General features: G+C 46.1%; 1 protein-coding gene across 4 annotated transcripts in view; it reads right to left on the reverse strand.

Moving 5' to 3' along the window:
- TMEM120B (transmembrane protein 120B) overlaps positions 1-15194 on the reverse strand; it is a 44062-nt gene extending 28868 nt beyond the window's left edge. For all 4 annotated transcript variants that reach the window (XR_008200809.1, XR_008200808.1, XR_008200807.1 and 1 more), the window contains exon 1: positions 15002-15194. Coding sequence is in view for 1 of the 4 variants with exons in the window: in XM_052654641.1 (XP_052510601.1) it covers positions 15002-15070 (69 nt within the window). In the remaining 3 variants the exon portion in view is untranslated. The remainder of the gene's footprint in view (positions 1-15001) is intronic.
- Between the last annotated feature and the right edge of the window lie 914 nt (positions 15195-16108).

Genomic DNA, 16108 nt, shown 5'->3' on the forward strand with positions numbered 1-16108 from the left:
CGGCATATGGCAACAATGGATCCAGTTACCTTGAAACCGGAAATGGAAGCAATATGGCACAAATGACGAAGCCCACAGTGTCCTCCTCAGCCACACCAACCTGGATCTTGTTTTAAAACATGACCACCAGTCCTATAGCACTCCTCACATAGACAAGTGGTATCTCTTTTCAGTCTCCTTAAATACAAGTAGGCTTGTGGCTGGTCTGACCAATAAAACATGTCAGAAGTACCCCCCCAAAACAAACAGCCCAATTAAAAAATGGACAGAAGATCTGAATAGACATTTTTCTAAAGAAGCCATACAGATGGCCAACAGGCACATGAAAAGATGCTCAACATCACTAATCATCAAGGAAACGCAAATTAAAACCACAGGGAGATATCACCTCACACCTGTCAGAATGGCTATCATTGAAAAGACCTCAAATAACAAATGCTGGCAAGGATATGGAGGAAAGGGAACCTTTGCACACTGTTGGTGGGAATGTAAATTGGTGCCACTGTGGAAACAGTATGGAAGTTCCTCAAAAAAACTAAAAATAGACCTCCCATCTGATCCAGCACTTCCACTCCTGGGTCTGTATCGAAGGAAATGAAAACACTAATTCAAAAAGAGACATGCACCTCAATGTTCATAGCAGCATTATTTATAACAGCCAAGATACAGAAGTAACCTAAATGTCCATCAGCAGACGAATGGATAAAGAAGATGTGGTACACGTACACACACACACACACACACACACACACACACACACACACACACACACACAGAGGAATACTATGCATCCATAAAAAAGAATGACATTTTTGCCATGGATGGACTTGGAGGGCATTATGTTTAATAATATGTCAGACAGAGAAAGAGAAATGCTATATGATATCACTTATATGTGGAATATAAAAAAATACAACAAACCAGTGAATATAACAAAAAAGAAACAGACTCACAGAGAACAAACTAGTAGTTACCGGTGGGGAGAGGGGCAATACAGGGGCAGGGGGATTGAGATACAAACTACTATGTATAAAATAAACAAGCTATAGGATACACTGTACGGCACAGGGAATACAGCCAACATTTTATCATAAGTAAAGTATAACCTTTAAAAATTGTGAATCACTATATTATACACCTAAAACATATGTCAACTTTATCTCAATTTTTTAAAGATGGCAGAACTGACACTATACCATTTCTAAGAAAAACTCACAGAAGGCCATTGGGTTTGCACCTTCTTTGCTGGAACACTAGCTTCTGGAACAAAAAGTTCCATGACTCTGAGGCCACCACGCTGCATGGAAACCCTAACCACATAGAGAAGCCACATGACAGCAGTCTGATCTGATCAACAGCCACAACTAAAATAAATCTTCTTGTCATTCAGTTCAGGCAGATATGAGGGTCAAGAAACCTCCAGATAATTCCAGCTCCAACCATTTGCATCTTCCCAGGTAAGGCCTCTGACCTCGTGGAACACAGTCAAGCCATCCCCACCATGCCCTGCCTAAATTCCTGACTCCCAGAATCCATGAGCAAAATGCAATTACTGTTGCTTTATGCCAATGGATAACTGGAACACTCAGCACCCATCTGAACCACTGTATGAGAAAGGAAGAAGCTATCTCATTGAAACCATTTTATTAGGGGATCTCTCTGCTACAGCAGTATAGCTTATACCCTAAAGCACATCTTTCAATTTTTTAAATATATTAACAGTATCAGAATATAGATACAATTACACAACTTTCTTTTCTCACTCAATAATATGTCTTATAGACCTACCCACGTAAGAATACATAGATAGGGATTTCTCTGGTGGTCCAGTGGCTAAGACTCCACACCCTCAACACAGAGGGCCCACGTTTGATCTGGGGTCAGGGAACTAGATCCCACATGCCACAACGATCAAAGATCCCGCGTGCCACAACTAAGACTGGCAGAGCCAAATTAGTTAATTAAAAAGAAGAAAAAAAGAAGACTATATATAGATGTGCTTCATTTTTAGTCCTGTTCAGTCCTTCATACTATGAACATACAACAGTTTATTTAGCCATTTTCCTGTCACTGGATACTTACGTTGTCTCCAGTCTCTGACAATAACCAACAATGCAACAATGATTAATATCCTTGCACTGTTTCCTTCGGCACACACAAGTGTCTCTGGGGAAGAGAAGCGGAATTTCTGGGTCATAGGCTACAGGCTTGTTTTTACTTTTAACCTATCTTGGCAAACTGCCCACAGAGTGGCTGTGCCAATTTATGCTCCCACCCACAGCATATGACAGCTGCCCACACTTCACCAACACTCAGCGCTATCCCCACTGACTTTATTAAAGGCGCTTCCTCATGCCTCCATGGGCTTCCCAGGTGGTGTAATGGTAAAAGAACCCACCTGCCAATGCAGGTAGACGTAAGAGATGCAGCTTCGATCCCTGGGTTGGGAAGATCCCCTGAAGAAGGAAATGGCAACCCATTCCAGTATTCTTGCCTGGAGAATCCCATGGACAAAGGAGCCTGGCAGGCCACAGTCCATAGGGTTGCACAGAGTCAGACACGGCTGAAGCTACTTGGCACACACGCGTGCAGTGCTCCATACTTCACCTAATGCTGAAGCTCCAATACTTTGGCCACCTGATGTGAAGAGACGTCTCTTTGGAAAAGTCCCTGATGCTGGGAAAGACTGAAGGCAGGAGGAGAAGGGGGCAACAGAAGATAAGATGATCGGATGGCATCACCGACTTAATGAATATGAGTTTGAGCAAACTCTGGGAGATAGTGAAGGACAGGGAAGCCTGGCGTGCTGCAGTCCATGGGGTTGCAAAGAATCAGACACGACTTAGCAACTAAACAACAATAATGCTCCACTGGTGGTATTTTCTGCTCACTCTTAAAACATCAGACTGAAGTCCATGGCCCTTCTCATAATTGTGTCCCCAGGCACATACAGTCATTCCTGACTCCTAACAGTTCTCTGTCTTTCTCTCTGCCATTGGCTAGGGCCACTTTCTAAGGGAGATCTGATACTGGAGACCACACCTCCTGTCCACCCTGTCCTCGGCTCCAGGCTCAGGATTTGTCAGCCTCAAGGACAATGTGAAGTGGAAACAAGGCCCTTAGTGTGACATGCTCTCTGTTCCCAGGGCATTCCTCACCCACGCCCAGCCTCTGCTGATTCCACCTTGTGCCAGTCACACAAGCAGCAGGAAAGATCATCAACTCATTTCTTCGATTCTGTCCTTTTTCCAGACAGTTGTCTCTCAGTCTTTTTTCAACTGTGGTAAAAATACATATAAAACTTACCATGTTAATCATTAAAATTTTTCCAATTGCAATAAAATACACATGAAACTTACCACCTTAACCATTTTATGTGCACAACACAGTGACATCAAGTATGTTCACATTATTTGCCATCCATCTCCAGAACGTTTTCATCAGCTCAACTGAAACTCTGAACCCATCACCCAAGAACTCAGTCTCCTGTTCCCCTCAGCCCCTGACAACCTCCACTCTATCTTCTTACTTATTCATTTTTGGCTGTGCTGGGTCTTCACTGTTTTGAACAGGCGACCAGGGGCTGCTCTCTGTCGCAGTGCTCAGGCTTCTCATTGCAATAGCCTCTCATTATGGAGCACAGGTTCTAGGCAAGCGGGCTTCAGTAGTTGCAGCTCGTGGGCCCAATAGTTACAACTCCAGGGCTTAGCTGCTCTAAGGCATGTGGGATCTTCCCAGAACAGAGATCAAACCCATGTCTCCTGCACTGGCAAGCGGGTGCGTACCCACTGTGCCACCTGGGAAGTCCTCTACCACTCTTTCTACTTCTATGAATTTGACTCCTCTAAGTACCTCATATAAGTTGACTCATACAGTATTTATATTTTTGTGCCTGACATTTAAACACAGCATAACGTCTTCAAGGTCCATCCACACTGCAGAACGTATCAGAAGTTCCTTCCTCCTTAAGGCTGAACAATACCCCACAGTATGTATATACCACATTTTATCCACCCATCTGTCAATGCACACCTGGGTTGCTTCCATCTTTTGGATATTGTGAATAATGTTACTATGAACATGGATGTATATGTATTTGTTTGAGTCCCTGCTTTTAATTCTTTGGGGTGTGTGTGTATGTGTGTGTGTGTGTGTACTCACAAGCAGAATTTCTGGATCATATGGTAATTAATCACACAGCTTAATTTTTTTTTTTAAAGAACCGCCATATCATTTTCCAGAGAGGCAGAACCATTTCACGACAGCTGTCTCTTGATGGGACTGTCTTTGCCAATGTTTCTGGGAGGGGGCAGGAGTGGGGAGGAACACAATTCCTGTCTTCCCTCAGAGACCCTGCCCTTCACTCCTGAGGATGTCTCCAGAAGACCCTCAGCTGGACCTGTGCTTTGAGATGCTTTTTCCAGGAGTGAGCCACACGGAGGCAAGCCAATCCTGCCTTCCAACCAACCAGCCCCTATGGTCTTGAACACAACTAGTCGCCAGATGGAAGCCTTCTGTTGTTTTTGCCAGCTCGGCAGCTACTCCCTTTCTGGTTAATTCCCTGTAATTTCTTTGGAGATCCTCCCTCCCTGACACTGAGTCCATGAGATTTGGCTAGGGTAGAGTGGACCTTGCCCCAGGTTCCAGGGAAAAATGACCCAGGCCTGGCCAATCAGAACATCACCCTCCTGACCCAGCTGGTTGACTCAGTGACAAGCATTCAAAACCAGTCACACTCAGTTGTGGGACTTTTTATCAGAACTGTTGAAAAAAACAGGGAAAAAAAGAAACTTTTTTGCCACTTGTTTTGAAGGTAGCAGGATATGAGCCCAGAGCTAATGGGGCTGCTGTTAGCTGCCTGGGAATGAACCCAATTGAGAGGAAAACAGGATGGAGGCGTAAACCAAGCCCTGATGGTTTCATTTAAGCTCCTGGATCAGCTTATATCTGCAGGTGGTACACCTTTGAGGTCCTAATTAACATAAGTGAACAAATGCCATTTTATTCTGTTTGGCTTTGCCAATTTGGGTTGAGTATCTCCATTTAAGAGGCCAGTACCAGGGACTTCCATGGTGGTCCAGTGACTAAGACTTTGCACTCCCAATGCAGGGGGTCCAGGTTCGGTCCCCAGGCAGGGAACTAGACCCCATTTGCTGCAATTAAGAGTTCATATGCCACAACTAAAGACCCCGCATGCAGAAAGGAAGACAATATCCCACATGCCGCAACAAAGACCCAGTACAGTCAAATTAATTAGCTAATTTAAAAAAGAGGCAGGGGTCAGAATCTAGATTAATACGCCAAAGAACAGAGCCTCCCTTCTGGGAAAAGTTAACCATACCAAGTAAGAAAAGAAGCCATAAATCTTGGACCCATTACCAGGCTCTTGCCCTGGGCACTGTCATCGTAAAGGTGCCAAAAACTTGGAGCCTGATGAATAAATCCTTCATCAAGCCAGTAACTAAACAGGCACTTTAAAATGCAGATCTTTGAACAACCATCAGTTCAGTTCAGTTCAGTCGCTCAGTCGTGTCTGACTCTGCGACCCCATGAATCGCAGCACGCCAAGCCTCCCTGTCCATCACCATCTCCCGGAGTTCACTCAGACTCACGTCCATCGAGTCCGTGATGCCATCCAGCCATCTCATCCTGGGTCGTCCCCTTCTCCTCCTGCCCCCAATCCCTCCCAGCATCAGAGTCTTTTCCAATGAGTCAACTCTTCGCATGAGGTTTCCAAAGTACTGGAGCTTCAGCTTTAGCATTATTCCTTCCAAAGAAATCCCAGGGCTGATCTCCTTCAGAATGGACTGGTTGGATCTCCTTGCAGTCCAAGGGACCCTCAAGAGTCTTCTCCAACACCACAGTTCAAACGCATCAATTCTTTGGCACTCAGCCTTCTTCACAGTCCAACTCTCACATCCATATATGACCACAGGAAAAACTACAGCCTTGACTAGACGGACCTTAGTTGGCAAATGTCTCTGCTTTTGAATATACTATCTAGGTTGGTCATAACTTCTCTTCCAAGGAGTAAGCATCTTTTAATTTCATGGCTGCAATCACCATCTGCAGTGATTTTGGAGCCCCCAAAAATAAAGTCTGACACTGTTTCTACTGTTTCCCCATCTATTTCCCATGAAGTGATGGGAACAGATGCCATGATCTTTGTTTTCTGAATGTTGAGCTTTAAGCCAACGTTTTCACTCTCCTCTTTCACTTTCATCAAGAGGCTTTTTAGCTCCTCTTCACTTTCTGCCCTAAGGGTGATGTCATCTGCATATCTGAGGTTATTGATATTTCTCCCAGCAATCTTGATTCCAGCTTGTGTTTGTTTTTCTGCCAAAGCAAGAACCTAAACCATTATATTTTAACAACTTCATTGGGGTATAACTTACATGTCATAAAATTCTCACTTTAAGTGTACAATTAAGTGATTTTTATACATTTATCAAGTTGTGCAACTATTACCATGTCCAGTTTCAGAACTTTCACCCAATAAGATCTCTAATGTTTATCCAAACTCACTCCCCACTCTTCCTTCCTCCCAGCTCCTGGCAACCACGAACCCACCTTCTGACTCTATAGGTTTGTCTTTTCTGGGTATTTCATATCAATGGAATCATATAATATGCAGTTTTGTGTCTGGTTCTTTCACACAGAATAGTGTTTTTGAGGTGTATTTCTGTTGTGGCATGTATCCACTTTTTTATTGCACCTCAGCATTTATACCATATTTTGTTTATTCATCTACCAGTTGTCGGACATTTAAGGTATTTCCAGTCTTTGGCTATTACGAATAAGGCTGCCATGCACATTCGTGCACAAGTCTTGGTAGTAGATATATATTTCAACTTCTCTTGGTTAGATACCTAGGAATGAAACTGCTGGGTCATATGGTACATGTATGTTTGCCAACTTTCAAAGAAAATGCCAAAATAACAAACCACTATTTTTATTTCTAAACTTGGCAGCAGTGGGACTTTCCTGGTGGTCTAGTGGCTAAGACTCTGCACTCCCAATGCAAGGGGCCCACGGTTCAATCCCTGCTCAGGGAATTAGATACCACATGCTACAACGGAAAGACCCTGCATGCTGCAAGGAAGACAGCGCAGCCAAATAAATAAATAAAAAGAAATACAATTTAAAGTAAATAAAATAAAATAAACTTGGCAGCAGTGGACTGAAGCAAAGGAGCACAGTCACCAAAACTGGGAGTCAGGTGTCTGCACACAATGCAGGGAGTACCAGCTTATAAAACACATGACTGACTCCCACTTCAAGTTGCTACCTCCAAAAATAACCCGGAGTGCTGGGGGCACCGGAGCAGACAGGCAGCTGGGAAAGAAAGGACTCTGTTCTGCTGCTCAGAGCAAGTCCCAACCCCCAGCTGTCCAACTCAAGACCAAGCAAAGGAAAGAAAGACCCACTTGATAAAATACCTAAAGATAGAGCTTTAGGGTAGGGGGCGGGGAAGGATAGTTCCAAGGCAAACACTGCCAGGAAACAATCAAATGCTGACTATATAAATGTAATAAAAATCCCCAAGAGAAAGTACAAGCATTGTACACTGCTCAGTTTTTCAGTAAATGAAATTTGCATGGTCGTAATCACATAAATGACTGAGTCTTTTTTTTTGTTTGTTTGTTTTAGCCACACCTCTCGGTATGTGGGATCTTAGTTCCCCAACCAGATGTTGAACCCGGGCCCCAGCAGTGGAAGCGCTGAGTCTTAACCACTGGACCATCAGGGAAGTCCCACTGAGCCTATTTTTATGAATAAGCCTTTTGGTACTGTTAGGTGACTTTTTGGTCTCCTGCTCATTTGACTATGAAATATTTCAGGCATATTGAAAAAGACAGAAAATCCTATAATTAATAGAAAATAAACAACATTAATGCCCACATTTCTCACCCTCAGTTTAAGAACTAATAGTATACAAACTGTTGAAAGCCCATACATATTCTTTCTACATAGCATTCCCATCCTTTGCCCCCAACGAGAGGAAGCTCTAGGCTGGTTATTTCCACCCCCAAGCCCACCCCAGATCAATCTTGTCTTCCTCTGTGCCCTGAGAGGTTGGCTCTTACGGACTGCATCTCCTGGACTCCCTTGCCCTGCCTCCTACTTAGCCAATGGGATGCAAGGACAGAAGACTGGGTGCAGGAGAAGCAGACTGGGGCATTGGTTCCCTTGCCTGCTCCTCACTTTACCAGGCTTTTGATGCTACAGCTCCAGTCCTGCAGCTCTCCTTACCCTGCAACAGGCTCCGGTGACTGCCCCTTCCCTTTGTCCCTTAAGTATTAGGATGGTCCCAACTCCAGGGGCCTCGTTGTGTCCAACTCTTGATGACCCCATGGACTGTAGCCCGCCAGGCTCCTCTGTCCATGCAATTCTCCAGGCCAGAATACTGGAGTGGGAAGCCATTTCCTTTTCTAGGGGATCTTTCTGACTCAGGGATTGAACCTGTGTCTCTCGCATTGCAGGCAGATTCTTTACTATCTGGGCCACCAGGGAAACCCCTTTAAACCGCCACACCTCTGTAAATAGCCCCGTCCTTAAACTCTTTTCAGCGAGTTCCATCCAGAAGAGTCATTTGCTGCTTGCTAGGGCCCTGCCCAAATCTCCATTCTACTGAATCTGACCCATATCACTCCCTTGCAAAAGTCTGTGTTTGTACTATACAGACACATATCAGTAAGCAGAACATAAGCGTTGTTTTGAATGCTTTAAACGATATTACACATGTCATACTATATATACCCACTTAGCAACTTTTCACTCAATGTTGCTTTTCTCTTTAAAACATTTACCCATGTTGATACATATGGTTCTAGTTTATTCATTCTGAGCTTCATACCACACTCTACAGACGTTCAAAGGAATTATCCATCCTGATGGACAGTTAGGTTTCCAGATTTTAGTTGTTATAGAATGCTTATACACATTTCCTATTTGACTTTTTAACTATGTGGCTACGTATTACTTATAAAAATAAAGGATAGATCAGAGACAGAGAGAGACAGACACTAACATTGGCCCTGTTAGCTGGGATGCCCATAGCTCCTTTCCCACATATCTGATTGCCATTCCTTTTATGCCATGTACAGGAGACACAAACACAATCCTTCAGTTTCCACTGAAGGATCTGGAGATCCGCCACCTCTCCTGTCCTCTGAGGCCACACACTCTGCCCCAGTGGGAAGATGAGGTTAATGACTCCAGGTCCCAGCACGGCTGTGACCCATCTGGAGATGCCCTCTTAACATAACTTGACTGAGTCACAACACCTGAGTCAATATTTATTGCAGGAATTGATGGCAATGAGACTGCCCTGGCGGTCCAGTGGTTAAGACTCTGTACTGCCACTACGGTGGGAATGGGTTTAATACCTGGTTGGGGAACTAAGCTCCCATACAGCATGGCAAGGAGCACTGCAAGCTGGTGGACAGCCCAGAAGACTGCCAGACTCATGGCCACCACAAAAACACGGTGGCTGATAGTTGGGGCTGGTGCTAAGTTTTAAAGAGATTGCATTTATATAGTTCTGTTTCTAAGGAACTGACTTCAAACACAGATTTCTGAATGCTGAATATACTGAACTAAGACTCACTGCCAGTGGAAACACTACACAGACGACAAGTTGACTTCACCTAAACTGTATCAGTTCTATACTGGGAAAGATTCTGAGTCATGTGCCAGGATCAATTAGTAATGTCTGTTATAGGAACAGTAAGTGGAGGTATAGCCAAGCATGTCAGGCATTTGGAAGGCAGGTAACATAAAACTTAAGTGATTAGGCTTGAGACTCTGACTTCACGTCTAGAATCTGCGACTTCTTAGTTTTCTCAGTTGTGAAAGAGCTAGGGCATGAGATATAGGTAACAGCTATTTTTAAAATCAGCTTTATAGGTATAATTTACATACCAATCCACCAATTTTCAGGTGTACAATTTAATGAATTTTGGCAAATATATACAGTTGTGTAACCACCACCACAATGAGGATATAAAACAAAGATTCCCTAACTTTGTTGGTTTACCACACCCTTAGTGTCTCAATGAACTTTTCACAGGATCCTTAGGCCAAATAATTGGAAGAAAAAGTGAAAGTGAAGTCATTAAGTCGTGTCCAACTCTTTGTGACCCTATGGACTGTGTAGCCTGCCAGGCTCCTCTGCCCATGGGGATTCTCCAGGTAAGAATACTGGAGTGGGTTGCCATTTCCTTCTCCAGGGGATCTTCCCAACCTAGGGATCGAACCTGGGTCTCCTGCATTGCAGGCAGAATCTTTACCCTCTGAGCCACTAAGGAAGCCGAATAATTGAAAAGTATCTATGTCCTAACAACTCAGTAGCCTCTTGGAGAAAAAAAAAAAAAGAATATGCATAAATTGACAAGGGTATTTTTATTTCATTTTGAAGTAACCAAAAGTATTTATGGGTGTGTATGCCTGTCAGGCTCTGCACAAATTCTCAAACCTTAGGAATAGAGTAGACACTGTCACCCTCATTTCTTGTTCTAAATTGATTTTCACATAGTACTTGATTTTAATCAGCACCCAAAACCCAACTTCACAAAGATATGACATCATTTAAAAGAATGTAGCATAATCTAATGTGCAGCTGTGAACTACTCCATTAGCAGTTTAAGTGGTATGTGACAGAGGTCATCGTCTTTCTCTTGAAAATTTAAATTATCCCATAGTGCCCCTGTGAGCTTGCTGCAGCTCCTTGGAGGTGCCTTAACACAGTTGGTGAAACACAGATATAGATTGTTTCTACAATATTACTCCTAAAAAAATAGCTGTCTGGCATCCTTCTCTGTTTTTTGTTCTTTTTTTTTTTACTAGCAGTATTTTGATTTTCCTTCATGGGACCATCCCTCTCCCACTGTTATTTCATGTGGTTTGAGCAGCAGTCATCTCAGTCCTGGGCAACAGGGGAGACATATTAACCAAGACCCAGCCAATCAGTGCCACAGGATCTGGTTAAGGGATAATCACATGACCCAGGTAGGGCCGATGAGAGTCAGCCCTGGGACTCCAGGCAGAATTACAGGGGAAAAGATGGCTCATTTCTGAGGTTTGCTAAGCTGGTAGATATCAGCCTGGGGCTGTCAAAGCTCATCTTGGCCACAACATGGGAGAGACCGTTGAGAACGAAGCTGACATAGGACACAGAAACACGTGCACACGTAAACATCACTGGAGAACCTGGATCCAGCCCTGCCTGAAGCCATTTGCCACGGGACTTCCCAATACAGAAGCCAATAAACTATTTTGATTTTTTGGCGTAAAGCTGGTTGAATTGGATTTCTGCCACTTACAACTAAGAATCCTTACTAATGCTTCATGTTAAAGCACCATAGAAATAAAATTAGTCCCCACAAGTCCAAAAGTTTCCTTCTAAAGCCAAGGGTCTCAGGATACTTTTGGAGCTCAACCCCAAAAATGCCTGATGGAAACAGCAGGCCTGACGTCCAATTCTGGCTCCACGAATTTCAAGTTACGTAACATCTCTCAGCCTCAGTTTCATCTATAAAGCCAGGTTGTTGTTTAGATTAAATGGAATAATCCATGTATCATACAGTTAGTTCTTATTGTTGCTGCTATTACTGTCAGCCTTTGTTTGGTAGATAAAGAAACTCAAGTTCAGAGAGGCAGCTTGCTAAAGGTCAGATGCTAAACAGCAGCAGAATTCAGTCCTGAACCCAAGAATTCTGACTCCCTTGTCCAGAGTTCTTTCCACACAACCCACTTCTAGAGGAAAAGAGGCCTAGAAAGTAATGCAAGAAGGGAGAGAAACAAGAGTACCCAGGGCACAGACCTACCTTGGGCAGTGGTTAAGAGTACAGACTCCGGGGACTTCCCCAGCAGTCCAGTGATTAATACTCCACACTCCCAATGCAGGGGCACCAGTTCAATACCTAGTGTGGGACTACGATCCTGTGTGACGCAAGGCATGGCCTAAATAAATAAAAAATTTAAAGAGTATAAACGTTGATGTTCACCTGCCTGGATTTGAATCCTGACTCTAGTACTTATACTTTGGGGTATATTTTTCACTCTGTAAGATGGGTATAACAGGCTCTATTTCAGAGGGTTTTAATTAAATAATACTGATCTTCCTGCTTCCAGCCTGTCCCCTCATATCTATTCTATACACAGCAGCCAAAGGAATACCCGTTTCATTGGTAATAAAAGCCAAAAATCTCTGTAATGTCCTACCAGGTCCCTGCATTTCTGCGAGGTCAGGATAAGAGAAAGGCCTCTTCAGGCCACCTCCTTCCTGGGTGCAGAGGGATGAGGTCAGGTTTTCAGAGAGGCAAGACAAGAAATGCTCATTAAATCACCTGCCACCATGTCTGTAAGTGACCTTCTGTGGTCACACCACAGGCCACAGGGCCAAACATGTGCCAGTCTCAGACTAATGCTCAATCAGCCAGCACACCCGAAACCCCAACCAGCCAAAACCAAAGTTCTCACAGCAACTCAGCCTTGCCCCTGAGTCCACAGAGGCCCTGGCAGATGCACATCACAGACAAAAGAACAAAGATCCTTTCCTCTAGAAAGTCCCAGAGATTTTGACATTTTAGGGGTTGGGGAGGGGGGAATTCCAGAAATCTTTCAAATCCTCTTGGGTCTGAAATTAGATTTCCTCTTTCCTCCCGCCACTGGCAAAAGGGAAGGAGAGGTAAAACAGAGAGATATTATACATCATCCTAAGAAAGACAGGATCAGAGCCATACGAACATGAAACCCACAAATCCCAGATTCTGAAGCAGATACAGGTGAAGGAAGATAGGCCGGGATTTTCTGGTGGGAGAAAAAGACCCTTCCTATCATTAACTCTTCTAGTTCCAGTCAGCACCCCCTCACCCCGTATACCTGTTGTGACCTCCTTGCTCCCCGACAAACGTCTCATATTTGAAAGTTCACCCAACACACACACAATGACAACGTACACTCTGCTTACTACATGCCTATTCCCAGAGGTTCATCTCAGGAGTTCAGAGTTCTCACGTGTATTATGGGGGGTGGGGGGAGGGATAAGAAGTCGGACCTAGTCCATTCCACTTGCCCCAATGCTGAAGACCTGAGTAAGGAACATCACGGTTTCTACCCAGTCAGTTCTTTTACAACCCTTGCTATGCACCAGGGGACACAATCCAGGATTCACTTCCAATTTCTCTCTGTCCCCCACACACTTGATCCCCAGAGACGCCAAGTAAGAACATAACAACAAATCAAACGTCTCCTTTGCAACCTCTGCCTGCCAAGACTAGCTATCTAATTGCTGTTAATTGCATTAACTGTATAGCTCTGAAGAGTTAAGACTCTTCCTTCTAGGCGAAAGCAGAGTCAGGGAAAGGAATTATGAACAACCAAAGCTCCACACAGCAAAACTCTTCTCTCACGCCCGACCCTAATACCATGCATGGGTCCACAGCTGGACATAACTGAGAGCCCAGCAGGACAAAGCGGCGAGAAGCAGCTGAGTGGGGACTTCCCTGGTGGTCCAGTGGTTAAGACTCCTCGCTCCCAGTGCAAGAGGCCCAGGTTCAGTCCCTGATCGGGGAACTAGATCCCACGAGCCACAACTAAAGATCCCCCACATACTGCAATGAAGACTGAAGATCCTGAGTGCCGCAACTAAGACTGGGCACAGCCAAAATAAAGATAAATACTGAGAAAAAAAGTAGCTGACTCTTCTCCATGGCAGGAGAGCCAAAAGGTCTCCTGGGAACCAGCTCTGGTACCTTACTCTCTGCTCACACCTAAAACAGCACCCCTCTCCCTGCGTGGTCTCTCCAGCACCCCTTCTCTATTCTTCGGGACCTATGACCCATCTTCCCTCTAGATGGCTCTGGAAAGACCCATCACAGACACCCTTCCCCATCTCCCCTCCCTCCCCTACTCTGGCCACAGTAAGAGGCTAACCAAACTGCAGACAAGAGCTCCATGGACAAGCAAAATGTCACTGCTCCCAGCTGAGACTAGGCAGAAGTTGGGGGGAGGGCGTGTTCCATGTGATTTCAGGCAAACAGAGCCCAACTCTGGAGAAAACAAACACAATCCGGCAGCTAGGGAGGGAACAGCCCCATCTCCCAAAAAAAGATCCAGGCATCTCTCTTAGCCAACCCCAGGATTTCCAGAGACCTCTCTAGTCACCAGGATAGGCAGCTGAGGCCTCTGCGAACCTCCTATCAGGAACAGCTCCTCCTGCCAGGGACCCTGCAGCGGCAATGCCGATGCTGTTCTTTCAAGGGGCCTCTCTTATACCCGACCTCACCCCACCCAGCATAAGGCTCTGGGCCAAAGGGTGAGGGCTGAGAGCAGCCTCTATCGCTGGGAGGCAACCCAGCTGTCAGAAGTGACAGATGTCATCTACGACCCCAAACTCGGCCTGCAGCAACGTCAGAGGCGGGACACAGGAGCCTCAAAGGCTGAGGTCTCTAACCCCTAAGCAAAGCCTGCGGGTTCAAGGTGAAGGGCTCCCAAGCACATCTCCCAAAATGGAGCGTCAGAGGAGGGCTGACCTGCCACAATAAACGGGGAGTGGAGCCGTCAAAACCTGGTGGGCGGCGGTGGGGTTAGGGGAGACCCCTGAGGAGGTAGGGGCTGGGCTTTCTCTTTTGAGTCCCAGAACATACCTGGTCCCTCCGGCCTCCCCCACATGGACATGCCTGGAACTTCCCCTCAGAGGTCACAGATCAACTTTCTGCAGCGAAGGAGGCGCGCGCGGCAAAGAGCCGGTGAGAAGGCGCGGGGGGGTTTTCCACCCGGCGCCCTAAGTGGATGAAAAAGTGAAGTCCTGGGAGATGGGAGGGGGCTGGCCCATGCAGACCACCGGCAACACCCCGCCTCCTCCGCCGCCGCAGGGCCTGGCACGGAGCAACCTCTGGGCCTTGATGGTTCCCACGGCCGGGGCTGGGAGAAGCAGGAAAGGAAATACCCGGCACTTCAGGTAGCAGAGTTTCGGGACCAGGTGGCCCGGTCCTACCTGCAGTTCCTGAAATTCTCCCTCCAGCTCGTGCCACTCGCGCTCGCAACGCTCCAGCTGGCCGGACATGGTGCAGTGGTGCTAGGCGGCGGCTGCTCCCGCAGCGTGGCGCGGCAAGCCACCCGCACCCCACGCGTGTCCGCCGGCCAGCCGCCTTCCCAGGCACCAGCTGTTCCTGCGCAGCCCGAGCCACGCGCGCACCTGACGTCACAGCCCCAGCCCAGGCTCCCGCCCCACCCCCTCGCCGGGAGGCAGCCCCCTGCGCATGCGCACACGCCGCCCCGGGCTCGCCCCCGCGCGCCAGGCGCCCGCGGCGGGGATTGTACCTTTGCGGGACTTGGCTGGGTCTCTCAGTGTTTCTTTAGAAATGCTTCGGCCCTTACGGAATCTCTCATGCCTAGCTGGGATGGGGAAGTTGTCCGCAAACCGCATTGGTAAAGCGTATTTTACCTAGACTGTGTGTATTTGAGGTATCTGGGGTTGGAGGGAGGAAGGAGTTTGCGGGAAGGGAGCGTTGCCTTAACGGAGCCGAAGCCAGCCACGGCCTGAAATGCTAGAACTGACATTGACCATCCAGCAAGGTCGCCGGACAGGGCAGGGAAGCTCAGAGGGGGCCCTGTCATCTCATATTGTCATTATTTATTGCAACTAAAATATCCTAGATCCTGCCCTCTAAGACTCTGGGTGACTCGCTTGACAGCTGTTTCTGTCATTCAAATGACACAACCACCTCATTGCTAATTGAATCCCCTCTCCCGCCTGGTCCTACAAGCTCTATCCCTGGCTAGCTTTCCAGGCATAGCTCCTACTCACCCTCTCCAGCCACTGTTTTTTAATTCCTGCTTTTGCATGAAATATTCTTCCCTGTAACTCTTCACTTGGTTTCCTCTTTCTAATCATTCTCTACTTAGTTCAAATGACACCTGTATTAGTTTCCTAGGGCTGCCCTAACTACAAACTGGGTTAAATAGCACAAACTGGGTGACTTAAACAACAGAAATGTGTTCTTTCATGGCTCTGGAGGCTAGACGTGAGAAATCAAGGGGACAACAAATCCACACTCCTTGGAATCTTGCTTCTTCATAGCTTATGGTGGTGGTCACCAAC

The sequence above is a fragment of the Budorcas taxicolor genome, chromosome 17, assembly GCF_023091745.1.
Source record: "Budorcas taxicolor isolate Tak-1 chromosome 17, Takin1.1, whole genome shotgun sequence".
NCBI lineage: Eukaryota > Metazoa > Chordata > Mammalia > Artiodactyla > Bovidae > Budorcas > Budorcas taxicolor.